Consider the following 27,172-nt stretch of genomic DNA (forward strand, 5'->3'; position numbering starts at 1 on the left):
TCTAGCCACGACAGTTCCGCTAGGCGTTTCGTTTTAGTTATTCGTGGTAAACAAATTGGAGAAGAAAAATTTTGTTGCGGGAAAGCGCGCGCTTATATACCCCCCGTCCGGGTAATCCCTCAGATTATGAGTGCTTTGGGATGATAGCATACAAACTTTGTTGATCAAAACAATTTCACATTGAAGAATGATTTGGTTTCTAACATTATGGATGGTTAGGAGCAGAGACGCAAAAAGTTGATGAGTTTTGCCCATTGTGCGGTCCATAACATGTCCCAAATAGGAAATAAATAAACATGGCAAATGTTCTAAACATCACGTGCACTGAATTTCACGTGCACTACTGTACTTCTTATCCTTGCTCAACGTTCAACATTTCACGTTTCGAAATTTTGTGACCACCAATAATGACTTCTTTTGCTAAGATCAAGTGCTACGCTGCGTCGTTTTTCGTGTTTTATTTTTTGTATCTTTACGTTTACAAGTGTCCATCCACTCATGAGAGCTTTTTGGAGCACACGCTTGGTAAAGTGATCCACCCATTTTCCCACTCTCACAACAAGTTATGTGGCGCTGTCGACACCGCTAACGATAAGGTCACGCCCTACGTCAACTCGGTTACCACCTTTGTTGGCGACAAGGTGCACTCCCACCCATTTTACAAGCAATATCAAGTTGAGGCCAAGCTCAACTTGGTCAAGGCTCAATACTTGCAACACGTTTACCCATATGTGATCAAGTTGTTCCAGTTGTTTGAGATTGTCGAATACCATATTGCTGTGAAGGTGAATGAGTTGTACGCTTTCTTTGAAAGCCACTTTCACAAGACGGTCGTGCCTCACGCTTCTAAGTTGAAGACCTCTGCTATCGAGCACGCCGAGACTGTGAAGGAGCAGATCAAGTCTAAATTGGACTAGATCCGTATCCGTATATGTTTATAGTAATATAGTCGCCCTTTATTTCAGTGTAATCTTTCCTCACCACAAGGTCGTTTCCATCGCAAACATGTATTCAACTTTTACTCTCAAAAAGCTTCATCTGCTTCCCCTGCTTCCAAATACTCATCTGCTTCAATTGGTTCGTAATCAGCAGAATTAGTGACATCATGCTGGTCATGAGCACCGAGAGTCTGATTCTCGGCTTCGCTGTGAGTTGATTGACTTGGACTAGAGACCGTGGCAATCTCTAGAATGGGGCTGCAAGTGACTTCAGGGATATTGTCCGCATCAGCATTGTCTTCTTCCTTCGAGAGCTCCAGGAACAGCTGTGCGATGGCCTCAGGTACCTGTGTATTAACAGCAATGGCTTCTAAGGTTGCACTGCCTATGTCAGACACAGATTCAATCTCTTTATTTGAACTCTCGACTGTCATTGCAATACTTGTTGACAGGCCCGGATTGTTAGATTTCTTCTGTTCTTCTTCTTCCTGTTGTGCGGCCTTTTCCTGCGGGGTCTCCTGCTGTACTGCTTTCTCCCGTTCTGCTTCCTCCTGCTCTGCTTTCTCCCGTTCTGATTTCTCCTGTTCTAAGTTCTCCTGTTCTGATTTCTCCTGTTCTGGTTTCTCCTGTTCTGATTTCTCCTGTTCTGCCTTCTCTTGCGCATCTTGCTCTGCTTTCTCCTGTTCTGCTTTCTCTTGTGCAGCTTGCTCTTGTATTTCCTCCAATTGTCTGGTCAAGCCTTCCCTCATTTGGTAGGCTACATTGGCCTTCGCTCGCACCAACTTCAAATAATCATCGTTATCACTCAATAGGAATCTGATGTGAAAGTTAATGTTATCCAAATACAATGCCCATGGCTCCAAGGCACGAGGTTTAATAGAACCGCGGGGTTGTAACTTGTATGTGTGAGCTTCATCGAGTATTTTGTCTCTCGCATTGAAAATCAGCTCCTTGATCTTATGGAATTCCTTCCACGCATTCCAGCTAATCTCATCTTCGAAATCAACACTATTTTCCAAAATTGTCAACAATCCAGACAACGAGTTGGAAAACTCAAGAATCTTAGTGTCTGCAAAAGATTCCAAGACATCGATCGTATTTTGTGCCACTTCGAAGTACTTTTCCATGATGATCCCATGAGCTTCATTCAAAACCACCTCAACATCTTTCATGGAATTCTCCACAGCCTCACGAGCCTCCAGAATTCGGTCTCTCATCATTTGTCTGTCCACTTCGGGAGATAAAATGATCTCCTTTGTCGTAATAAGTGTTTCAGAGTCTTTATCAATAGATGAAATCATTTCAGCCATAACCTTATAACGCAAATAGTTTTCCTGTTGCAATTTTGTAAAATTGGCGGATATTCTGTCCTTCAAGTCCCCAATTATGGTATCTAAAAATGGCTTCAGCTCTGTTTCAAGGGACGATTGAGATAAATCTATCATTTTCAGAACTTTGTTCCGCCAATACTCGATTTCTTGTTCCACTTGTGCCTTTGGTGAGAGCATTCCATAAGCCTCAACATTATCTTCCTCGATCTTAGGCACTGCGATATTATTATTGGGCTCAACAGTATAACTTTTTGACTCCTTCTCAGCCTTGGGCTCTGCAGAAATATTTTGGGATTCAATCGAAGATCCATTCGTCTCCTCCTCAGGCTTAGGCTCTGCAATATTATTATGAGATTCGATGGAAGGACTTTTCGTTTCTTCCTCCACTATTGTGACGGTTGATGTCTGTGTTACAGTGATGTACTCAATCTCCGTATCACTTTCATCAGAATCAGAGTTTTCAAATTCCTGGGTAGTATTTCTTGTGATCTCCGGACTTTGCATCACTCTGGTCTCCAGTAAATTGCCCTTCAATCTTTGCTTCAACCTGTCAGAACGAGTTAAATTATAGACTTCAGACCGCAAGAAATCTGTCTTTTGTTGCATGGTAATCGAAAAGTGGCTGGACTTATCCATCAATGAGGAGACCAAAAGCTTTACATGCTTGAAGAACCATTGAACTTGGGGAGTGGCTAATATCTTTTGAACATGCGCGTTCGCGTGGATGCGCTTCGTGATAGTACGTAATGATGGACCAATATAGAGCTCTAGTGATCTTTGAGCATGTCTTTTTGATGCTCTTAAAAACAATGAGATATTGAGTCTAGCTTTCGTGGAAAGAAAACCAACAACACGAGATGAGCGGCTACGACAAGTCTCCCATCGGTACATTATCATAGGCTTCTTACCCTCGTACATCAGTTGTACCTTAGCGATATAGTACAGTGTACGCAGATGAAGCAAAGCTTGAAGATGGCCAATATTCCTGTTGGCCCACACTTGAACGGATGTCCACCACAGATCTAACTTATACGATATGCGATGCTTTTCGTCAAAAGCGATCCATTGAAGATGGCAAGTTTCAAACTTGGGATTTATCAGTTCAGAGATTCCGAATTTCTCATCAACATTTGTCAACAGAGGATGGACATAACGATCCCACATAGGGTACACCACGTAATTCAATTGGATACAACTGGTTCGAGCCACGATGTTATAGTTTGAGAAATCATTCCGACAAGCAAAAAACAATAAGAATGAACCGTATGCTAGAGCACAGAGGCTGATGACACGTGAAATTAGATTCATCAATCTGTTTGTGGAATCTGAAGGATGATTAGGTAGTTGAAACGGCAGTAGACATGTGTCTTTCTACATGCAGGTTTCGTATGTTTGAGATTCTGGGTCATCGTACTCCTTATATACTCATGTGGCTGCAAAAAAAATATTAGCAGCCACGAGTTACCATAGGTATTTAAAGCAACCCTCTTCTTCTAGTTTAATGGTATTTCACTTATCTTTCCAGCCACCACATTATAAACAGCCTTAGTATTATTTGCCAGGCAAAGTGGCACTATGAAGATCGTAGACGCTTGGGTACGTGTCAAGAATAAAAGTTGTACATCTTTCTTCTCTATGGCAACTTTGCTTGGTTTTTTTTGCAGTTTGAAATCGATTTGACTGGAATTAATCTTCTATTTTCATTAGGTACTCTATAATAGATCACGTGCCTTCAGTTACATGGAATTAAGAAATGCCTTTGCTCAGCAATTTCCAAGTATCAAAAAATGGGACACTCTTGCTCAGCACAACTTGCAACCTTCGGAGTGTTGGTATTTGCAGCGGGTTATTCGCTACATGGCTTCTTGAATCGTACTTCGATTACTAGGAAACGGTTTAGTCGTCGTTCTGAGACTGACACAGAAAGCACAGAGTCAGGTACTGAATCAGAGTATGAGTCTGAAGATGAAATAGATATTGACTCGACCGCCCTTAATGATATTCCGGGTGAGGTGCGCATGACTTTGGTTGTACGTCAAGACTTAAAAATGGGAAAAGGTAAAGCCGCCGCTCAATGTTCACACGCCACCTTGGCACTTTATAAGAAGATGTCAGACTCCTCCAGTGCTGCTTACAATCCAGAGCTTCTTAGAAGATGGGAAAGAGGCAATGGTCAAGCAAAAGTGACATTGCAAGTGCCTAACCAGGAGGAGATGGATCTCTTGTTCGCCAAAGCCATGTCGTTGGGTGTCAATGCCTACATTGTTCATGATGCTGGACGTACTCAGATTGCTGCTGGAACCGCTACTGTCCTTGGACTTGGGCCTGCCCCAAAGTTGGTGATGGATCAGATCACAGGCGAATTAAAGTTATACTAGTTTTGTACATAGAAAGCTCGTTGTCATTACACATCCGGGGAGCTCTAGACCCCCGCCAATGAAAATAAATCGTTTCAACGACAAGTTCCGCTTTTCCCAAAGATACAACATTCAACAATCATCGAGGCTAGTGGAGTCGGCGCCTTATGTTATCACGAACACTTAGCGGGTTAACAGCCGAAGACGCCCGTCGTTTTCTCGCCCTCTTCATCTGGCCCGATATACTGTCATCAACATCCAAAAGTGCATCTTCATCCTCATCATCCTCGTCACTATCAATTGCTCCTATAACTGAATCGACTTCCGAATAGAAATCGTCAACGTCATCCAATCCCAACAGAGATTGCCGGCGCCTGCGATTTTCCCGAGACATCAGTGCACGATGACCGTTACGAAGACGCTCTAATGCATCGATTCTCGCCCATATTTCTCCTTCAGTACGTTGGGGGAGTAAAATAGAAAGCTCGGCAAAAGATAACTCCTTCCGTCGCCTATTGATCAACAACTCGTCTTCCTCCATGGACCAGGGCAACTTGAAAATTGGCTGAGTTGAAGCTGATTTTTTGGGGGTTTCCAGTCTTTCGCCCGATTCTTTTTCATTTTCTTGTTCTTTTACCTTAGATTTTTCATTCTTGACATCCTTTTCAGAACCTCTTCTCTCCGTGTGTACCACCAGCATTGACAGACGACGCAAATATGCTTGAGGAGGACCGACAATGGAGCCATTTCTGATGCTGGAGAGAGTGGACGCTAAATGTGGGAGTCCCGTGGGTCCTGATATGGAAGTGTTCCTTGAAGGCCCGCTGATGCTGTTACCACCAAACAATACTGGCAAGTGGGCCAACGCATTGTTGTTCAGCTGGTGATGCGGAATGTTCATGGAGTTTGAGGGGAGACTCAGCATGGAATGCCGCAGTTGCAGCGACACAGATGTGCGATCATCACGAACTATTTGAATGATGGAATTATTATGGATTGGCATTGTGTGCTGGTCAACGTTGGATGACCGAGGCGTCAATCCCAGTGACATCGGCACTGGATGCGGCCTATTATGAGGCAAGTTCAGCGTAGGATCCACGGAAATGTCAGTGAAGTAGCCTCCAGATGTGCCAGCGGCTGCTGCGCTGTGTGTTTGAGGGTCTAACGCCACATCCAGTTTGGGCAGATTGTCAAAAGTCTGGGGGTGTGACGTGGTGTTGATAAGTCCACTTTGTTGTGATCCTACAGATGCACCCAGGGTTGACGACAAAGCGCTCAAACCGGCAAGCGCTGTCGACACCGTGTCATATCCAGTGAAGGTTGTGTTGGCTAAAGGAGAGTACACCGGTGCCAATGATGAAGTGGGTGTCTCAGATTTGCGTCGTTTGGGGGCTTTTTTGGGCGCCAGGCCTGCTGGAGAACCGGGTCCTTGAGAAGGGCTTGGGGTCTCCGTTATGGACGTTGCCGCGAGACTACCAATCGCGGCGGCACTCTTCGGAGGATTCTTCAAATTCCCGCTTTTTAAACGCCGCCAGCGAAACTGACACGCATTGGGCGTTCTGTTGTGGAAATGGGACGCGATTTCCTTCCACCCGAGCTTCTGATTGTCCTTCAAGTGCATCAAGAGCACATCATCCAGTGCGTCCCACGAAGTTGGGGTCCTCAGAAAGTTCTTTGACGGAGGGGATGCCGAAGGCGTAGGATCGCTAGACTCGTTCGCCATGTTGTTTTTGAGCGCCAGCAGTATGGAATCGAATGTACGGCTGTGTAAGCGGTCAGTGCCGAGATTGGGTGTGGGTACGTCGAGTCGTGTGGTGATGATCATCTCGACGACGCGCGCACGTGACGCCACGAAGTCTCGGGCCGCGAAAATGGAACTTTAGCTACAATCGCTTTTCGCAGCCACCCCACAATTGCAACAATAAAAATGTCGTTCTTGTGTTCTCATACGTGAAGAAAAAAAGGTTGGGGAGTTATCTATTTATATTGAGGCAATTTTTATTCCTGCAGACAAAAATCGTGGCTGTAATTAGAAGGCAGAGTATATAAACAAGTGATGCTGCTCTTTTTAAGCTTTTCAGTTTTTGGCACAAACATGGTAATTGGTGACTATCTAAAATGTTTAAAGCAATAGAAAACTTTCTGAAGTCGCTGAGATAACAAATAAGGGTACACGTTGGATTTTTGAAAGATTTTGAACGAAAGGATGATAAAGTTATCGTAAGTGACGTTTGATTTCGTTCGCTTAATGTGAGTCAGAAACTTTGACAAGGACTACGGTTTATATTTGCTTGAATGCATCCTGAAATACGCTGAGATAAAAAGGGTTCTATGCTTACACATTACATGGTCACAAACCATTTAGGCGTATCGTGGATCGACTCATGTGTGTCAAGAAATCCACGAAACGTGCCCTTTAGAAGAGATCCTTCAATTCTCGTGAGGTACAAGAATACCCTACCTTACAGAGTTCATGCCTGACATTCAAGTGCTATTACATCTATAAACACTAGGATGACTGCAATCAGACGAAATAATTAGGCCTCCTCCGATCCCACTTTTTGAATCCAGATCTTTTCTGCTTGCACAATGGTGTCGTTGTTGGCACGCATTTTGTTCATCGTCTCCACATACTCATCGTATTCATCACTGTCGAAAACAATGCCTCCACCAGCTTGCAAGTATGCCACGCCGTTTTTGTAAACCATTGTTCTTAAAGCAATGCATGTGTCCATGGTTTTCCCGTCATAGCCCCAATGACCGACAGCGCCAGCATATACTCCTCTCTTTTCCTTTTCTAATTCACCGATGATTTCCATTGCTTTCACCTTAGGTGCGCCACTCACAGTGCCTGCGGGGAAAATCGACCGGAAAGCGTCAAACCGGGTTTTATCAGGACGGAGTACACCTGTGACCTCAGAAACCAAATGCATCACATGGGAAAAGCGTTGGATGGTCAACAAACGTTCCACACGGTTACTTTCGGGAGTGCAGACTCTGTTAACATCATTCCGTGCCAAATCCACTAACATTATGTGCTCAGCACGGTCTTTCAACGACGAACGCAAAATCAGCGCGTTGCGTTCTTCTTCCTCGGGAGTTTTCCCTCTTGCAATGGTTCCTGCAATTGGGTGGGTGGTGATTTGACTCTTTTTGTCTGCTTTCACCAAAAGCTCTGGCAGTGCTCCTATGATCTGGAAGTCCACCAAATCAACATAGAAAAGATATGGGGATGGATTGACCGTACGCAAGTGGCGGTAGATGTTGAATGGGTGCAACGATGTGGGGCGTGCAACTCTCTGCGATGGCACCGCCTGGATCACGTCGCCCGCCTTGATATGGGCCTTCAATGTGGTTACGTGACGCTTATAACCTTCTTCACCGATGTTCGATGTAAATGTCTGGTGAGGGCGGATGGGTGGTTGATGAGGATTCAACTCTTCCAATGGTCTCTGCTCCTTCAACTTTTGCTCTACCCAGCGTATCTCTTTGACTGCCGCAGAGTAAGCCTGTTCCAAATCAGTTTCCGGGTCCACGTGGACGTTGTTGATGATTTGGAAACGTTGGTACACATGGTCGAATGCCACTATTAGGTCACAGAGCATCAATACTGCTTCAGGAACTTGCAAAGTGTCTTTGAGATCACGGCGGGTTTTCGGTTCAAAGTATTTGATACAATCATACGAAATGTATCCGACGGCACCTCCACTCAACGGAGGTAAACCGGGCAACTGAGCCTGGCGACAGTTGGAAAGTTCTTTCTCCAAAACGGAAATCGGATCAACATTACAGAATTCAGGTGCAAACACCGCTTCGTTGTCACCAGTCTTGATGATTTTCCTTGCACGGAGCCCGATGAATGAATACCGGTCGACAGAGTCACCATTGACAGACGACTCAAACAAAAAAGTTTCCGACCGCTTGTCATTGTTTAAATCCGCAAGACGCAAGTAGGCCAGATGCACAGTCAAATCTTCTGTTGCCATGTACTTATAGATCGGGTAGATGTTGGGAGGCAAAACATTGTCCTTGTCCTGGGCAACTATTTCGGCCAAACCTGCAAGCAGGGGCTGAATATCTGTCTGCATTGTGTTTTACAGAAAAATTATTGGTGGTGGGGCGAGTCTGACTCAGAATGAGTGAGATGGTGAAAGAGCGATATGCAGGTTCATTGGCGTAAATTTGTGAGTTGTGGATCTGGTCGAGCCTTCGTAAACACATCTGCAATTTAGTCGGAACATATTGTAACAGTACGGATGAGAATTGTATTCGTTGTTTAACTAGGTCAACTCTGAGTCGAATGTGCTTGGTTCCATCTAAGGCAACTTTCAGCTGCACCGTTTTAATTGCTGGGTGATTCGCAGTACATTGTGTTGCATGTTATCTTTGTCTTTCATTAAGTTATGTAACCAAACACATTCCTGAGTGGAAAAGCGTAAAGCAAAGAGTTCAACTGAAAGAGCCAGAAGAGTTTTGAGTTTAGATCTCCAGCTTACTGGGGATCTACCATAAAGAAGAACTGTGACTGTGGTTGAGCGACTTCTAGTCTCAGTCTCGGAGGCAAGATTAGCATCTCGATAACAGATAAATCGTCTGGTGAGTTTGGGGTTTCACCCAAGCTAAATATCTTAGTTCCTTTGAGGTATCCTAGAACTTTTGGCGGCTTCCATGTTTCTCCTTGGTGACGCTAGGTAGTGATAATTTCAGAACAATATAGTTGATGTCATATCGAACGCAGCATAAATGATTTGCCAGCAACAGATCGATATTCATGTTCATCACATATTGGGTCAGTGATTTCTAGTAAGGTTTTATTGGCTTGCAATCCGCCATACCATATTCGAGTAGAAGATTATTGATATATTCTTCCATGTTGACTTCAATTCCAGTTGATGAGATCGTTAGGTTCATACCAAAGAATTTACCAGCAACACCAGGATCTTTCATCTGAAAGGCCTGGTCTATATGAGTTGAGTGATTTTCTAAAGCTTTGTGCCAATGAGTAGCATATCCATATAAAGCGCAACATAGTGATTCATTCTTTTCAAAGTTGTAATAGATGTATGGCTCTTCGACGGATCTTGTAAAGTCTGAGTGTTTTGTCAAAAGTCTGACTCCAGACCAAAGGAGCTTGTTTTAAGCCATAGATGGATTGAATTTAAGTCATACTCAGTTGTTTTGTCCTTGGAGTTCATGGAACTGCTTTGGCCCTCCGCTCTCTTAACTTTCCAGTTACCATACAATAAGGTTCATTTGCACTATATCTTATACATTCCATCAATAGCTTCATTTGCACTATATCAGCTTCATTGGTCTGGCCCTAACTATTCACTGTGGTCTCATGATAAGTCTTTGCTGCCACTGACAGTACAATAAAAACGGTAGCTAGCAGCATTATTAGAAATGCTACGAAACATTTCCCATCCTGCCCTGAGCCATATGTAGCAGCTGTTATACCTGAGCATACCAAGAATGATGTCATAACCACTCTATTCAGCTTGTCATCATCTATCCAGGACCACCAAGCTCTTGTTTCCAGACTATCTCTATTCCCGTATGAGCTTATATCTCCCGTGTACCCTGTAACCGTCTTTTCCAATACATTCGATCCCACTGTCATAATTGAGATATAGTGATTAATCATGCTACCTAATGACACAAATAGTACCACATAGAAAGGTAACCAAAAGGACCATGCATATTCATTCTTGGTATTCGCATCAATGCCACTCATGATATCAAAGATAACTTTAGACTTGGGGAACGCAAAAATTAAGATAGTGTCTGCTCTATGCATTCCTGGCTGTTTAGCTGTTGCATCGATATCAGAACCAATGGAGTCACTTAAGGATGAGCTAGAGTGAGTATCTTCAGTGAGGATAGTTGGGTCGGACATTTCAGATAAGTATCGTGTAGTTTGATATTTAGGGATCGGATGGTCCTAGAGAAGAATCGATCCTAGAGGAAATTATATGATCTTATATACTTCTCAGAGTTACTAGAAATAACCTTCTTGCTTCAATGGGAAAGATCCCTCATTATATGGATCATGAGATTGTATTGTAATGACTATTGTATTATCCATTCCCCCACTCGGTAATCTGGATGATTGGAGGATACCTCTTGGTAGTCTTCTAGAGAATTATTGGTGTGCATATAACAACCACCATAGATTATTCTCAACAAAGATCAAACCATGAGACTTTTAAAGAGAAATCCAACAGAGTGGAACTGGAGTGAGCATCAATAAGGGCCGAGATGTTGGACATTTCAAGTAAGCAACTACATCACGATTGATATATGTGGATGGGATATTCCTTAGAGAAGAATCCATCCTAGAGAGAAGTGATCTTATATATTCGAGAGGTAATACGAAGTGTCCTTCGTCTAAGATGATAGAAAGGTTTAGAGATGAGTTGGCAGCACCGGCTTGATGTTGCTGTGCTGTCGTGCCGTTTCTATTGGCAACCTATTGTTTAATGCACATCTTCACGTCACTGCCAATAGTATCTCCGATGACGACAGGAAATGGCAATGCAGATGCATTGAAGTTGTGTCCGCAAAGATATATGAGTGAAGACATCTAACTGACGACATGCAAACGAAGTCGTCGTTTCATGAATATCTTTGTAATTCTATTGACCAGTCGTGCTTGTGATTTCAAATATTGTTTGTTGTAGCAGGTCTGCGTAATTGAATCCCGAGGGCCCACGTTGTATATACAAGAAAGATCATTCTGAGTGGCAGAATGGAAATGCAAACTCATCAAATGGATGAGAAGTAAAATGCAGAGAGTTGTTCCGGGTTTCCAATCATTGTAAAAATCATGTAGTGCCAGAGTAGGCCTGTTTTATAATACATACGCCGTCCACGGCGTTGACATGTACAAGATCGTTTGTTGTGACGACACTTCCCACGGCCAAATTGTGATCCGATTCAACAGTGATTTCTAACGCCAATTGCTCACAAAAGGCGTGCCAGAGTTTTCTGCCGTTTGACACGGGTCCTGCGCGTGTAATGACGCATTGGTAAGATTCGTGAGTTTGTTCCACATGTCGTAACTTCCAAAAAGTAGTGCGTAGCTCCGATATGTATTGGGCACCAAGACGTGCATCCTCCATACTTTGAAGGTGAGTGGCCAATACCTCGGATGTATGTGGACCGTGCAATGGGTACCCCCGAGCACGAAGTTCAGAAAAGATTGCCACACGAGTCAATAGCGGTGTTTTGGCCACAGTCGACGCATGAATAAATGCAAGAAGTTGAAGTTGGTTAACGTAAGCAGCTATTGATGACGAAGCATCAACGTCCACATAACCAGTGTTGAGACCTAGCGGCACATGCACGGTGTCTGCACTAGTGTGCAAACGGGGAGGTGCCAAGTAGTTGTTACCAGCAAAGTAAGCTGCTGGAGACACGTTTCCTGCAGCATCTCTAGCCAAAATTGTCTGGTAGTACGAGTTTGCCTCGAAGTTGGGCAATAATCGGTTGTTATGCGAGATATACACCTCATCGGAAGGAGTCAGCATGAGCTCCTGGCCCTCGGCAAAGACAGGGATGCTCTCGCGCAAGCAAAACGTACCTGCCATGGAGCCAGTCAAGATTTCAAGCTCGCGTACAAATCGGGAAGCACGTGGAGTAGCGAGAGAACGTATATGGACGCCCTTAGGCGTATCCTTGGTGCAATTTCCTGAATCTCTGTCTGTTAATACACCATTTTCCAGGATTACCGTTCCATCCACCAACTCTTGGTTTAGGTCCTCTGTTTCGTTCGCGTCCGCGTCGAAGTTTATGTCTTTCTCTAGCATTGACTGATCCGCCAAAGCAGCGCAGCGACGGTTCCGGGTCGTACGGTAGCGTTCCAAGATATTATTCACAAAATTTGCAACGAACTTGTCTGCTGTTGACGTAGACGTGTGCGCCCGAGTAAATAAGCGGAATGCAAGCAGATGTTCTTCTGGACGAAGCCGATCCTCCAACTCTGCGAGTGACAAAACACGGACATCCCCCACGCGGTCAAAGCTTATATTGACAAACAGCGAAAGATCAGCCAATGGGTCAGTCCTCTCCGTGTGGTAGTCAAGGCTGATGGTCAAACATGTAGACTCAGACAGAACGTTTGTCGAAGAAGCATCGCCGACGCGGAAGAATCCACTAACAGGACGTTCACCTGGACGTCCAGAAAGTGAGAGAATATCTGCAACGGCTCCAAGTGGACTCGGGCTGCCGCCCACTCGAAAGTAATTTGCCAGAGTCTGGGTCCACCGCTCGAACAAGGCAGATGCGGGTTCAACGTGTGCCGCCACGTCACTGACGTGGATACTGAGTTTGTAGCGGCGAGGGGAGATTTTCGCGAGCGAAAACGCAAACGGTGTCCCCTCCACAGCGTATACCTCCAGAATGGTGGCACTTCGGAGGTGCGAGAAAAGGTCTGGCGGGGCAGAAGAGCCGGAACGCACAACGGGTCCAGGCGCGATGTCAGAATCCTTTGCTGCAGCCAACGCCTGTTCTCGAGGCAAGCCGGCAAGCCCAGCAGACAAGACAATGTCTGTGCTGGAGTTGTATACGCCTATGCGCGTGAGGAGATCGTACACATGGCGGGGCTCAAGAGACGAGCAAGTAGCAGCGTTTTTGCGCAAAACACGCAACTTCGAGAGGCGGTCCATGAGTCGCGGGTGCGGGCAAACCACAGCGTGGCGAAGGGCGGTGAGCGCAGCGCGATGGCGACGGCCTTCCCAGAGATTGAACAGCGCGGCAGCGTCATGAGGGCGCGCCTCGAGGTCACTGAGGAAAGAGTCGAACGCATCGCAATCGGCAGGCAGTGCTGCCAAAAGGGCGGCGACTGCGTCCATTGTCGCCACAGAATTGGCCAAGTAAATTGGTACGGGCGGAAGCGTGTTCAGACAGCGGCGCCATACGATGTTGGATGAAGGAGGCAGCGCCACGGTCCAGCGAGCGGCGTCGGCGCGCATTGCGCAATGCACCGCCCAGAGCAAGGCGCCCTGGTGGAAGTAGCTCGGGAGCGAGCGCGGGTCCGGTTCGACGGCCGCCGCGGCGACCGCGAGGCTGGTGCAGGTAGCGGCGTGCGGGGCGGCCACAGCGGCGTAGTGGGCGCGCAAGGCCGATATCGCACGTGCGCGAAAGGTGTCGGCGAGGGCCGCGAACAGGCGCACGAGCGGGAATACCGGGCGATATTTGCAGCCATTTCCCACAAACTCGCGCGGGTTTTGTGTCGCGTGCACTTTGTGCGGCACCGATGCTTGGCCTGACTCTTGGACTGGCCCTTGCGTCAACTGAATGTTCAATTCTGAATGGACATTCACATCTATCTTCGCTAGACGGACAACCTGGTGCGCCACAAACGTCACGTCACCCATGTCCACGTCCACGACAGTCTCATTCACGGTTGCCACGCGCAACTTGTTGGCGCGCTCGTCGAACATTTTGGTCGGAGCGGCAACCACCGCGCCCAAACACAAGACGCCGTTGGCGCGGAACTCGACCATCGACCCTTCAGCAGGCGGGCGCGCTGCAGTCGCTGTCTCCCAGAGTGTGGGCGCAAAGGTGTGCGACAATGCGAGGGCGAGCGCCTCTGGGTCTAGTTCGAAGCGAGGAAACTCGCTGGCAGCCGTACTTTCTGCCCCTGTTTCTGCTGCCATACTTTCCGTGACCTTTGTTTCTGCTGCATTTTCGAAACCTTGCCTCTCCGCCCACAATTTCTCCTCGTGGTTTTTTCGGTCGAGTGTTTTCTCCTCATTTTCCCCGAGTATTGCCTCGTTTCCCTCGTTTCCCTCGTTTCCCTCGTTTCCCTCGTTTCCCTCGTTTCCCTCGTTTCTAATCTGTTGCTGGCGCGTATGTTCATCTCTGTATCGATCTCGGTGCTCTATTCTGTAGAGATCTTTTGCGATAGGGTGGCTGCTTTTCTCATCTTTTGCAACCTGTCCACTCATGTTGTCTCTTTGTCGCCCTTTGTCGTCGTGGTTTCTCGCCTGCTCCAGTCTATGGACTTCTCTTAGAAAAACAACTTCTGTCGAGTTGCATCGCAAGCCAAGATTCCGCAGGGCCATTGGGCTCCGCCTAGAATAACTTCGTCGCCATATGTGGGGCGGGAAATGCCTTGGGCGGAACATGGCCGAAAGAGATGAGTTTGGTTGGCACGGTTTCGCGATCTTTGATTTCGCGCTCTTGTGCGCATAAAAAAGGTGTTGGAGCAGAATCGTCAGAAGCAGAAACCTTCGCTGTCATTGAGATTTTCTGTTCAATAGACGATTTTAGCTCCGTTTTTTCTTTAGTTTTCTTTCATTCTCTCCTTCTTTCTTGTTGAATGGGCGATCAAAGATCTTCAGCCATGACGCCTACTGTGGAACTAGATATGCTGTCGACTAGCAGGTGAACTTCCTCATATCTGTTTTCTCTTGTTTCTCGGTTTTCAGATGGCTGACTCTTTCTACTTCGAAACATATGGCTCAAGTCACAAAGGATAGTTCATAATTAAGGTGGGAAAAACTAGTTCAAGAAGTAATGCCTGGGGAAGCATCGAGCTTTCTTTGAACCAAGTGTCATTATCTACTTCTCTAATGCCGTCGTCAACCAATGAGTAAAAAATCGACGTATTTTTGCTCTCCTTCTATCTTTAAGCTACGATAAGTTTAGGCTGGCCGATTGGCTTCGTGTTCGCATAGCCATATATGAGACATATGCTTGATGAAAACTCTCTATTTCCTGAATGAGCACCGCTTGCTCAAACCGTGACTATATTCAGATTCTCTTGGTCATGGACGTTTTCCCTTAGTTTAGATGCTACCCAATGATGTGCAAAGTCAACCTTGCAACTCATCTATTTCTATTAATGGTGAAGCTTTGTCTCTAAGAATAGTTGAAATTGTCACCTGTCAAGATACAATTGTTGGCTTTCAAAGTTTCGATATACTCATTCCACAACGGGTCGGACCGACTCAAACATTCCATGTCACCAATCAAGATCAAACCGTACTTTGCTCTCGTTAATGCCACGTTCATTCTTCTTGCATCATTCAAAAAGCCAATTTTGTTTTGCTCGTTGGACCTCACACAAGACATGACAAGAAAATCCTTTTCTCTGCCTTGGAATGCGTCGATTGAGGCAATCATGATGTCAGAAACCATGTGAATGGTAATAGGTTTAGATTCGTTGAAGAAATCGTCTCGATCAACTTCTATCTGCACCTCCACTTTTTCCGGGTTGATCATATCGTTCTTCACTAAAGTCGAAGACATCATATCACGCTGGCCTCTGTATGGAGTGATTACACCAATATCCTTTCTCTCAATGCCTTTTTCATAGATCAATGCTGTTAAGACCTTCTCAACATAATCGATTTCTCCTCTGTTGGCATAAGTTAAGCCATTATCCTCTCTAAATCTGGCCCGAACCGTTCCTTCACGAGCCTTGCCGCAAGTGTCCCAAAAGAGTACAGGATTAGCCGGGATATTTGGCTTGGTTCTATCAGCTGCGGTAATGCCGTCTTTAAGCAATCCGCCATAAAACTTTTGTCTCGGAAATGCGCTGATGGCAGGATGCATACGGTACTGTGTGTCAAGCATATGAGGTGTTTTGTAAGAGCCATTCAAAAGGATTCTCTCAAATAAGGAAAGGGATAAGTTAGGTACCTGACTGAAACTACTCAATTGTTTTTGATCTCCCACAAAAACGAACTTTTCGACTCCAGGCATTGAAAGCGGAATCAATGTTGTAGGCTCGGATGATTGAGTGGCTTCGTCCATTATCACCACTGGCATTTTTTGAACGGGCTTCAACTGGTTTCCGCCAGCAACAACCGTCGTGGTGAAAATAACTCGGGCCAGCGAAATAAGCTTATTGGTGTAGTCAATCTGTGCTGTCAAGAGTTTTTTGTATTGGTTCTGGCTTATAGACGAACCGGGACGTCTCATCTCGCGAATGGTCTCTTGAAAATGCAAAGGTAACCCATCAAATACTTTGTGATGTAAGCAAATTGATGATAAAGGATGCTCTCTATTATATTCTGGTTCTTTTTCATTCGATACAATCCGCAAAATCGATTTCTCGTGCTTGGGTAACAACTTTTCAGCAATATTATCAATGGCAATGTTTGAAGCAGCAACCACGAGAATCGGGAAAGTGTTGAGGTTTTCCAAAAGTTGAAGTATGATTTCGTAAATGGTGGACGTTTTACCTGTACCAGGAGGACCTTGCAAAACAGTAATTGAGTTATTCAAAACGGACTGGATCGCAACTTTTTGCGAGTCGTTGAAAGTATCTTTCGTGAACTTCAAGAAGTTCTTGAACACGATCTGCTTAATTGGTTTTTTGCCCAAGATCATATCTATGAATTTGGGGTTTTCGATTCTGGACATGGCCAAGAACACACGACTCACAGGAATGGACACTGGAAGAATCCGAAGGAGGCTAGCATCCACCGTCAATGGTAGAGGCATGTTGTTCCAACTGTAAAGCTCAACAATAACATCAAGTGTATCGGTTTTCGATGACGGGCCTGGCCGGTGCCCCTTCTTGAAACCTTTCTTTCCCTTTGGTCCCTTTGGCTTTTCTACTTCACAGAGAACTATATTGCCGTACCAAGGAATGTCATCGCCCAAAATCAAGAAAACGGACTGATTAACTGAAAAGGGCATTTTCTTCAAAGCCTGCATTTTTTTCGAAACAAATCTGTCCATGAACTCGGGAGTCATAACAATACTGAATTTGAACTGTTTGTGTTTCTTATCTTGATCAGCGTACCATTCAAGTTCGAATTCATTAGCTGTGAGTATGGTGTTAGAGCTTGTTGATAAACTGGCCTTCTCTTCCAAAAACAAATTGTAACACATCTCGTTGAAGTACTCATTCATGGAATCAAAGGTAAGTTTTGGCTTAGAAGAAGGTTCGTATTTCTTGATTCCTGGTGGAAGCTTTAACACAGGTGTACTTTCCTTTGAGTTTTCTGAGCTTTCTTTACCCTTTTGAGTTTGTGGCGGATTCTTCGGTGGTGCTTTGTCAGGTTTTGGGGATTTTTCATTCGTTCGCTTTTCCGTTTCTGTTTTCTTTTTCGACACTTTCATAGCCTTGGAAGTGTCAGTCAGCAGCGTTTCTGGCAGACCAGTCGATAGAGACTTTTTATCCAGATCGAGATTCTTCTTACCTTTGAGACTTGCTGTGCCAGTTTTCAGATCAGACTTGTCTTTAGGTTTGCCTTTCGGTATATCCTTCAACGATTTGTCTCCCTTGGGCTTCTCTCTGGGTTTGCCATTTTCAGATTTTTGGGTCGATTTGGCATCTTTTGTATTTCCCGTTTTGGATTTCTCGCTAGGTTTGCTATCTCTAAGTTTCTCTTTTGGTTTTTCTTTAGGCTTCTCGTTAAGCTTCTCCTTTGGCTCCTCTTTGGCTTTCTCTTTCGTCTTTCCGTCCTTAGACTTCCCATTAGGCGTCTCTTTTCGCTTGGGCTCGGAGACTTTGGCCCTACCGACATTTGCATCCCGTTTACCTGACAATTCAGATTTTCCAGACTTCTTGGTTCCATTGGCAACAGGCTTTGGAGTCGAAGAACGAGAAGCAGCAGGGGTAGACGTTTTTGAAACCACTGGCGTCGATCCTCCAGAGCCTACAGCTTTGATGGTTTTACCCGACTTCAACGCAGCCTCTGTGGCCTTTTTGTTTTCGTAATGAGCTCTTCTCTGGGCTGCCTCTGGATCTTCTGGTTTCAGTGACTCTCGCTTGGCCCGCCCACCTTTTCGACCCACTTTGCGCTTGTTGTGTTTGCCACTGGTCTTGGGAACATGTTCCGTGATGCCTAGAAGAACAGACAAAAACTTGTCATCGTCCTCGCTGATGAAGTGGACGTTGCTGTGCTCATTCTGGTGCTTTTCCAAGCACAGAGAACAATAGAGAATGACCTTATCGCCTTCTCTTCCAACAAACAAACTCGTTTCCTTGTGGCATGCCTTACATTCGATATCTCTGAAAGTATAATACTGTGGCAACTTTACCAAGAGAGAACCATTATTGAGAGTATATTCTGCCAGAGCAGATTCATGCGGTCCTTTTATACAATCCGAACAGAGCAAGGCCATGTCCGAAAGGCCAAATCGGAGCAAGTGGATCAAGTGAATATTGTCATTCCCACATTCCTCACACTCCACGACTTCGTCCAAAGGGTCATATTTGACTTTCTTGTGGCGCGTTTGAGATAGATGTTTTCCTAGCTCTTCCAGTGTAAGAGAGCATGTTTGGCAAGTATAAGTCATTGCTAGGTAAAATGCATCACAAAACTTGTCTGTGTATATTAGGTTGATATGCAGTCAGTGACAGTGAAACCACGATGGAAGTCCAGTAGTATTGAAGGAAAAAAAAATGAGAGAAAAAGATGCATAAATTGTTCTCTCAGAATTTATTTGTTTCCGGGCTTCTGGTCTTGCGTCTTTGTTTGTATGAACGTCTAGCCATCGTAGACTTCTCATTCTTCCGAATCCATGTAAGATTCAGCTTGCTGGTTTCGACGACATTTGGTAGTATAGAAACTTCGCCAGAATACCTACAGATGTATTTAACTGTAAATACATAGAAATCTGTACTTTGATATTGGTGGGTCAATGCACAAATATGAAGAAGTGGAAGTCTTCGGTCTTTCGCAATTTAATGATTTGAATGTGCATTTTGTGCTTTTCTCTCTTTATTTTGAAAGACATAGAGAAACCAATATGTGAACTTCTTTACTTCAAACGAGTATGGGACATACCGTAGATGTGGTTGGGTCACAGATATTGAGATACATAGTCGAAGGATCTGTACTCTTGACAAATCTTGTCTGATAAGAGGAAACCTTATTCACTGGATAAGGCAAAATGATAGATCCCCTGTTTATATTTTACCAAAATCAATTCAATTCAATAAATTAACTTTCACGGTTGTCATTGATTTCTTATATGACGAAGTGTTTGTTATCACAGTTGTGGGTTTATATTGGCTCTATTTAGCGAGTCAATCAAGATCGCAGACATCCATTATTCGAGTTACAGCTTCAAGTAATCTGGATCAACGCAACGCACTCAATGTCTCCGACAGTTAAGGCAGATTCATACTCCAGATGCCGTTCGGTTGAAAGCTTCAAGCATCTCTTCAAGATTCTAGCATAATGATATGCTCGCGTATTTCATACAATCAAGCCTCTACTTCCACCGCTGGACAAGCACCTCATTCTTCAACTTTGCTTCGCCCAATGTCTGGGTCGACTCTTCGATCGGCTTGACTGGGAAAGCATGTGAAAGCACAAACTCTCGCAGCTGGTCATTGTGATGGTGTTGGCGCACAAACGCATAGATGTCGGCCACTGTGTCTGACGAGTTGAAGCGGTGAGTGACTCTTTGGCCGTTGGCAAAGCGGATCTGCACAGGCGAGTCGCCCGAACCTGGATCCTCTTTCTCTTTAGGGGTTTCCTTTTCAGTTCGCAGAACAGGTTCCGGTGTTGGTTCGCCCGGCACAGGCAGACCCAACCGCTTTCCGGATCCGCGGAAGCCGCCCACAGGGCGAGGTGGCACGTAGTCTTCGTCGGTTCTGCGCGAGACGGAAACGTCAACGTCTTGGCCGAATTCAACGCCCAAAACCAGCACGGGCACGCGGCCTTGGCGCAAGTCCTCCAAAACACGCTGGTTGGCCGGATCGTCGTATCGTTGCAACTCTCCGTCGCCCACAGTGAAGCCTTGGCGCCAGAAAATGATTTCGCGCGACACTTTGGGCGGCGCGCGCGGCGCCGCGGCAATCGGCTCCAGCGCGCGCTCCAGGTCGCCCAACTTGTAGCCGCCACCGGAAAACTGGCGGGGCGGCGCTTGCGCAGACTCGCGGTCGTCAGGCTCGCCCATTTGTGCGCGCGCGCGCTCAAAAATACGCTCCACCATCAGCAGTTGGCGCGAATCGTCTGGATTCTCAACTTGCAACGCCGACTTCTCGCCGCCAGTAAACAAGTTTTGGTTTGTTTTGTCTTCTTCGTCGTCGCTGCCCAACTCGCGCAATGTGTGCACGCCCCTTGTTTTGCCACCGGCTTTCGCCCTTGGGGCGGGGCTGCTGGCGGCCAGGGGCGAGTTGGATTCGGCCGCATAGAAATCCTCAATTGCCGCAGCAAGATCCTGGTTGTTTCGGGCAAGATACTGTTCGGCCAAGTACAGCGATGCGCCTGTCACCGCAACAAAACTTTCAATTAGGTGGTGGTCAGACATGAAGAATGAAGAAGGTTGATGGAAGTTGTGCGAATATCATGATAATGTGCAAGTCGGGTCGTGAGAAAATGCTCGAAATACCACATTGCTAGAGCGGCAGGAAATCGAGAGTCGACTAGATTGAAAGTTTGGGAATAGATTATGATGAGAGATTAGGATGAGAGATTAGTATTAGAGATTAGTACTAGAGATTAGTATAGAAGAGTTTTAGAGATTAGTACTAGAGATTAGTATAGATCAGTATTAGAGATTAGTATTAGAGATTTAAAAATACTGAATTACTAAACTGGAATTACTAATTCACGGTCTCTGGTTAGGATACTGATTCGGATTCAATTGATTAGAGAATGGGAAGGATTATTACATTATTGGGATGGAATTAGACTGAAAGCTTAAATCACAGATTAGTCCAATAATAATACAGTGTTAGAATTACAGTTAACATTAGAGAATCAAAACTGGATAATTTAGACCTGGGCGAATAAAAAAATAGCTAGGTATATAAATCTTTGACGACCTGCTAGAGTGTAGCCTGATCAAATGCAAATTTATCACATTCTGTCATCCAATGGTTATCACGAGATATAATCGTGAATGTTCATTCACACTTCCTCAGGATGGAATCAACGTCGTTTTAATACTTTGACAAAAAATATGACTAGACTTTAGATTGATTTTACGAGCAATTTAAAGTTCCCTACTTCTTTTTAGATAACATTTATTAGATACCGATGTTGAAATCCCACTGATTTTAAAACCCCAAAAACTTAAAAAAACGATCATAATCTTCATCACGACACAAATCACATTAATGTTGAATAAATGTGAAACAGCAAGTAAACAAGAATTGAATAGCTGCAATGCATAATAACATGGGGCTTGAGCACTCAAAAGCACATTTAGTACTTGGCTCTGAACTCCTTGGCAGCGTTAACCATGTTGGTCAAAGAAGCCTTGGTCTCCTCCCAACCTCTGGTCTTCAAACCACAGTCTGGGTTGACCCAGAACTTGTCCGCAGGGTAGACCTTCAAGATCTCCTCGATTCTGGCAACAAACTCCTCCTTGGAAGGAATTCTTGGCGAGTGAATGTCGAACAAACCCAAACCAATGTGGTTAGGGTAGTCAGAAAACTCTCTGATGTAGTTGGCATCGTCCTTCTTGGAGAACTCGATAGACACAACGTCAGCATCCAAGGCCTTGATGTGGTTAGGGTCCAAGTCGGAGTAGCAGAAGTGCGAGTGGATTTGGGTAGAGTCTGCGACACCAGAAGTGGCCACTCTGAAAGATTGCGCGGCCCAGTTCAAGTAGTCGGATCTCTCTTGGCCGGCTCTCAATGGCAAACCTTCTCTGATGGCTGGCTCGTCGACTTGAATGACAGTGATACCTGCAGCTTCCAAGTCCTGGACTTCGTCTCTCAAGGCCAAACCCAATTGCAAAGATTGCACCTTTTGCGAAACGTCGTCTCTTGGGAAAGACCATCTAAGACATGTGACTGGACCGGTCAACATACCCTTAACTGGCAACTTGGTCAAAGATTGAGCGTAAACGGACTCCTTGACGGACATGGCCTTTGGTCTAGAGACATCACCAACAATGATTGGTGGTCTGACGTATCTGGAACCATAAGATTGGACCCAACCGTTGGTGGTGAAAACGTAACCGTCCAATTGCTCACCAAAGTATTGCACCATGTCGTTTCTCTCTGGCTCACCGTGCACCAAGACGTCCAAACCAATCTCCTCTTGGAATCTGATGACAGTCTCGATTTCCTGCTCGATGAACTTCTCGTACTCCTCCTTGGTGATAGTGCCCTTGGTGAACTTGTTTCTGTTGACTCTAATGTCCTTTGTTTGAGGGAAAGAACCAATAGTGGTGGTTGGGAACAAAGGCAAGTTGTACTTCTCCTTTTGAGCAGCCAATCTGGTTGGGAATGGCGACTTTCTGGTAGACAAAGACTCGTTGATAGTGGCCATTCTCTCTTGCACCTTAGGGTTGGTGGTGATAGAAGACTCTTGTCTGGCCTTGATGGACTTGGCGTTGGCAGCGTAAATGGCAGAAACATCTTCACCAGAAGCTTCCTTGGCAATAGAAACAACAGCGTCCAACTTTTGAGTGGCAAACTGGAACCAGTCAGCAATAACTGGGTCCAACTTGGTCTCGTTCTTCAAGTCCACTGGGGTGTGCAACAAAGAGGAAGAAGTAGCAACAATAACTCTGTCAGCACCGAGCTTCTCGATAGCCTTCTTAACCACAGCAGAAGCCTTGGCGTAGTCGGTCTTCCAGATGTTTCTACCGTCAACAATACCAACGGACAAAACTTGCTTGGAGTTCAAGATGGAGACAACATCGTCGAATTGCTCGGCACCTCTGACAAAGTCAAAGTGGAAACCAGAGACAGGCAAGCTCTTGATGGCAGACAAGTTAGGTCTGACGTCACCAAAGTAGGTGGTCAAGACGATTTCTGGCAAGCCTTCGCCAACCAATTGCTCAAAAGTGGATTGGTACAATTTTTGGACAGACTCAGGCAAGTCCAAAACCAAAACAGGCTCGTCAATTTGCACGGTCTTGGCGCCAGCCTTGTACAACTCGGTCAACAAGGACTTGTACACTGGCAAGAACTTCTCCAAAAGAGAAATAGGCTCCAAGTCCAAAGAGTCCTTGTCGGCCTTACCCAAGTACAAGTAGGAGATTGGACCCAACACCACTGGTCTGGTCTCAACGCCCAACTCCTTGGCCTCCAAGTATTCGACAACAGGCTTCAAACCAGCCTCGGTGTTCAACTTGAACTCGGTGGAGTGAGAGAAAGTTGGTCTGACATAGTGGTAGTTGGAGTCAAACCACTTGACCATTTCCAAAGCAGTCACGTCAACAGCAGCCTCGGTCTCGGTGGCCTTTCTTTGCAAACCTCTGCCCATGGCGAACAAAACGTCAATTGGAGCCAAGTCGTACTTCTTGTATCTGTCTGGGATGACATTGAACAAGAGCGACAAGTCCAAAACCTGGTCGTAGAAGGAAAAGTCGTTGGAGGCGATGATGTCGACACCAGCATCCTTTTGCAACTTCCAGTTGTGGGCTCTCAATTCTTTACCCTTGGCCAACAAGTCGTCAACGGAAACCTTCTTGTTCCAGTAAGCTTCGGTGACTTTCTTCAACTCTCTCTGGCCACCAATACGGGGGAAACCTAAAACGGAGGATTGAACCATGATGTGTGTTTGAAAAACTAAATGTGTTCACTGGGAAAAGGAGAAAAAAATTTCGTGGCGGATCGGGCCTCTTATATAGCCTTTGGCCCGATACTTTTATCGCGGACCCACATTTTCCCAATCAATCGTGAGCGGAGCGCTTGTATGCAGGGGTCGTATCGCCTTGCAAACAAACACCAGAGCAATAATAGACTGGCTCTTGTCTTTCGAGCAAATTCGGCTTGGACACGTCTTCTGCCAGCCCAATTGTGACATTTTATCTGTTAAGCATGTCTTTTTTCCGACTTTTGGCTGTACGACTTTTTGCTGGAGTGGATGTGCTGGCCTGAATTTTTCAAAGTGCAATCGCACGTGCCCTGACTCTGTTCGCCGGAAACGGCGCGTTTGGCGGATTTTTCACAAATTTTTTTTTTGACCTGCTATTGAGTCATAGTGCACCCGTACATCCCGAGCCGCGTGTTGGGTGTGGCATGTGTTATTGACAAGATAAACGAGAACAAATTGAACGAGCGAACGAGAGTGAAAATGAAACGAGATAAAAATGTGAAAATGAGAACGAGATGAAAATGTAAAAATCACGAATTGAGTTGAAAAGGGAATAAAAAAATTGAAAAAAAAAAAAAAATGTAATTGAAAAGTAGGACTATACACTGATACTAGTAGGGCAATAACAGTAGCAAATGGATGTAAATGAACATCCAAGCGGTGGCAGACAGTTCTAACTCAAGGAATAGAGCCTCTAGATGAGTGGGCACAGCTGTCGAAAAATCATCTGATATGTCATTATATGCGCCGAAAGTTGACAGTATGAAACGATGAACCTGTAAGTCTTCTGTTGGATAATTAGATAAGATTGGCCCAAATATTTGGACACTCGACTGTTTTTGTCAATTTATCATGTATAATGGTTAATCAGAGTGTTCTTTCGATATTTTTTGAATGCTCTTTTCGTCAATGCCGTTACTATGTATAGATTATCTTGTCTTCTGGCTCGAGGTGTTCTCCCATTTGATTTGATCGGTCTTACATTTGTATAGCCAAATGGATGGTTGAATGAATGAGGCTTCGGTAACAGCTATTAGACGAGCTAGTAAAATGTCCTGTTCGGTTCAGGATCATACCGAATCACATAATGCCTATTACCCATTCTGCTCCTAGATTATCAGCATGAAAAAATATACTCCAACATCGATCCAGAATCTACCACATTATTGTGATCATCAAATATGAGTATAGCTACTGAAATATAATGTTCCAGTTCCAGAGCTATTAAACGCTGATTTCAAAAAATACTGTCGTTATCTACTAGTAGCCGGTAATTCCTGTGAATATTACATCTTTTCTGTCGAGAGATCATTGAAAACTAACGTACATTGGTCTATCGATACACAAACGAACTATTAACATTAAGCGCAGCGTCAGGTTGCAAGGAATTAGCATTGTCAATACACCCATCTTCGGCAATCAACAAAAACCCAAGTCAGCATCACAATCAGATCATTCCTTGGAAAGTTTCGAGTCACCGTGGCTTTTTCTTACCTCCACCACACGACGAATCTCTTCACTGGAGTTCAAGAGACCAAAGCGGCGGAACTCTTTGATGGCCTCGGTCACTTCGTTCTGGGGCTTGTCCTTGATGAACTTTTCAAAGTGTTCACCAAGCTTCACGAAGTACGAATAGCTCAAAATAAGCTTGTCTTCCTTGATATCGTCAAATGTGTTCTCGGAAGAAACTGGAGTGTTGAACCCCTCGCCTTCGCCCAAGAAAACACCCAATTGCTTCAAGCGGGTAAACAAACCGGCCTGATGCGCAGGAACCATTCCACCGTACTCCTTGATTTTGGCATTACGGTAGTGTTCCTTGTATTCATCGGCGTTGGCTCTTTTCGAGCCGGTCCAGCCCAAGCTGATCAACTGTTCCTTGGTGACGTCAACTTTTGGTGCAAAAGGCGAGCGAAGAATCCGTGTTGGGTTGAACACACCTGCCCAAAGGACAAAGAAAATCACCACAACCTTGACAATGTGGAAAAAGAAGAAGATGCATTGTGCACCAATACCAACAGGGTCCATGATGTCTTTCAAAAGCACATCGGCCATGTGAGTGTAACCCGCCATTCTGGCAATCTTGGCAAAGAATTTACTCACGTAGTTGGTCATACAGTGGCCTGGAGTGGGCGAAATGAAGTCTGGTAAGTCGGTGTAAAGCCATGCACCCAAAAACGACAAGAACGAGTAGAACGCAAACGAGTTGAACTCCCACACAGGCAACACCAACTGACCCGGCCAGCAGTGATCGGCAATGGTGTCGTCCAAAGCGACTTTCTTCTTGAAACGTTTCTGGCCCGTCTCATACGAGAAAAGCAACGCACCGTCCTCGGTCAAATATCCTGGAGCGGTCGAGACAACAAACGCTTTTGGCACAGAGTCGTAGAAGACATTGGGTCTCAAGGCAATGGGCAAAGTGGTAAAGATCTTGAGCAAGTCTCTGAAAACAGACTTGGTGGTGACTTGGAAACAGTAATCTTTTTCCATGTCGTCGCCGAAACGCAAGTATATCTCCATTCCGGAGCCTGTTTCTTTCTCGGAAACCTCTTTTTCTGACATGTTGCTCGAAAGAATAATGGGCTGAAGAGATTATATACTCAAGAGTTTTTTCCTGTGAGTTTTTTGTTCTGAAGAAAAAATGGCCCCGCATTTGGACGCGGGGTGGTGCGCTTTTTCATCATGGGGCACGGGTTTTTTGCCTCACCATATTACCTGGGCGGACTAGTCATTCTTTTATTCTGCTTCATTTATTATGCCAATAAACTTTTCTTTGAATTTTTGAAAAAGGTTGGAGACGGTTACTCATTAATAGTCTAGAATCGATGCATACCATGTAATTGTATGATACTTCTGTGAATCATGACGTAGCCCTAAATGCTTCATTTGTTTTGGTGTCAACTTGGCTCGTTTTTTGTGCTCTGCAAGAAATAAAATTGGGCGTTTAAGTTTTTGGACCTACTGTTCGTAATTTTTTCTCTAATCGAACATTCGAAAGTTTGACATTAGGGCATTGAGAATTGGAATTTATTGCTTGTGCGCAATTCCTTTTCAAGCTGTTGTTTGTCTGTTGG

The 27,172-nt window shown here is 45.1% G+C and overlaps 11 protein-coding genes across 11 annotated transcripts; 2 read left to right on the forward strand and 9 right to left on the reverse strand. All coding sequences in view use genetic code 12, as the record gives it.

Annotated features, from left to right (window-relative positions):
- Positions 1-407: 407 nt before the first annotated feature.
- Positions 408-917, forward strand: FOB63_000378 (uncharacterized protein; the record flags this gene model as incomplete). The annotated part of the gene is made up of 1 exon (XM_002619181.2): positions 408-917. One exon carries the CDS (start codon positions 408-410, stop codon positions 915-917), a length of 510 nt encoding a protein of 169 aa, XP_002619227.2.
- Positions 918-1,024: 107 nt separating this feature from the next.
- FOB63_000379 (uncharacterized protein) lies at positions 1,025-2,875 on the reverse strand (the record flags this gene model as incomplete). The annotated part of the gene is made up of 1 exon (XM_002619182.2): positions 1,025-2,875. One exon carries the CDS (start codon positions 2,873-2,875, stop codon positions 1,025-1,027), a length of 1,851 nt encoding a protein of 616 aa, XP_002619228.2.
- A 755-nt stretch (positions 2,876-3,630) lies between these two features.
- FOB63_000380 (aminoacyl-tRNA hydrolase) lies at positions 3,631-4,647 on the forward strand (the record flags this gene model as incomplete). Its single annotated transcript, XM_002619183.2, has 2 exons — positions 3,631-3,655; positions 4,037-4,647. 2 exons carry the CDS (start codon positions 3,631-3,633, stop codon positions 4,645-4,647), a joined length of 636 nt encoding a protein of 211 aa, XP_002619229.2.
- Positions 4,648-4,774: 127 nt separating this feature from the next.
- DOT6 (Dot6p) lies at positions 4,775-6,451 on the reverse strand (the record flags this gene model as incomplete). Its single annotated transcript, XM_002619184.2, has 1 exon — positions 4,775-6,451. One exon carries the CDS (start codon positions 6,449-6,451, stop codon positions 4,775-4,777), a length of 1,677 nt encoding a protein of 558 aa, XP_002619230.2.
- A 712-nt stretch (positions 6,452-7,163) lies between these two features.
- TRP2 (anthranilate synthase) lies at positions 7,164-8,714 on the reverse strand (the record flags this gene model as incomplete). Its single annotated transcript, XM_002619185.2, has 1 exon — positions 7,164-8,714. One exon carries the CDS (start codon positions 8,712-8,714, stop codon positions 7,164-7,166), a length of 1,551 nt encoding a protein of 516 aa, XP_002619231.2.
- A 1,232-nt stretch (positions 8,715-9,946) lies between these two features.
- Positions 9,947-10,522, reverse strand: FOB63_000383 (putative integral membrane protein; the record flags this gene model as incomplete). Its single annotated transcript, XM_066102361.1, has 1 exon — positions 9,947-10,522. The coding sequence occupies one exon, from the start codon at positions 10,520-10,522 to the stop codon at positions 9,947-9,949; it is 576 nt and encodes a 191-aa protein (XP_065958536.1).
- A 928-nt stretch (positions 10,523-11,450) lies between these two features.
- On the reverse strand, positions 11,451-14,756 carry FOB63_000384 (uncharacterized protein; the record flags this gene model as incomplete). The annotated part of the gene is made up of 1 exon (XM_002619186.2): positions 11,451-14,756. One exon carries the CDS (start codon positions 14,754-14,756, stop codon positions 11,451-11,453), a length of 3,306 nt encoding a protein of 1,101 aa, XP_002619232.2.
- Positions 14,757-15,492: 736 nt separating this feature from the next.
- On the reverse strand, positions 15,493-18,888 carry FOB63_000385 (RNA helicase; the record flags this gene model as incomplete). Its single annotated transcript, XM_002619187.2, has 1 exon — positions 15,493-18,888. The coding sequence occupies one exon, from the start codon at positions 18,886-18,888 to the stop codon at positions 15,493-15,495; it is 3,396 nt and encodes a 1,131-aa protein (XP_002619233.2).
- A 921-nt stretch (positions 18,889-19,809) lies between these two features.
- SHP1 (protein phosphatase regulator) lies at positions 19,810-20,853 on the reverse strand (the record flags this gene model as incomplete). The annotated part of the gene is made up of 1 exon (XM_002619188.2): positions 19,810-20,853. One exon carries the CDS (start codon positions 20,851-20,853, stop codon positions 19,810-19,812), a length of 1,044 nt encoding a protein of 347 aa, XP_002619234.1.
- Positions 20,854-21,752: 899 nt separating this feature from the next.
- On the reverse strand, positions 21,753-24,056 carry MET6 (5-methyltetrahydropteroyltriglutamate-homocysteine S-methyltransferase; the record flags this gene model as incomplete). The annotated part of the gene is made up of 1 exon (XM_002619190.2): positions 21,753-24,056. The coding sequence occupies one exon, from the start codon at positions 24,054-24,056 to the stop codon at positions 21,753-21,755; it is 2,304 nt and encodes a 767-aa protein (XP_002619236.2).
- A 1,497-nt stretch (positions 24,057-25,553) lies between these two features.
- On the reverse strand, positions 25,554-26,660 carry FOB63_000388 (uncharacterized protein; the record flags this gene model as incomplete). The annotated part of the gene is made up of 1 exon (XM_002619191.2): positions 25,554-26,660. The coding sequence occupies one exon, from the start codon at positions 26,658-26,660 to the stop codon at positions 25,554-25,556; it is 1,107 nt and encodes a 368-aa protein (XP_002619237.2).
- Positions 26,661-27,172: the final 512 nt, after the last annotated feature.

The sequence above is a fragment of the Clavispora lusitaniae genome (genome assembly GCF_014636115.1).
Source record: "Clavispora lusitaniae strain FDAARGOS_655 chromosome Unknown tig00000003_pilon, whole genome shotgun sequence".
Lineage (NCBI taxonomy): Eukaryota > Fungi > Ascomycota > Pichiomycetes > Serinales > Metschnikowiaceae > Clavispora > Clavispora lusitaniae.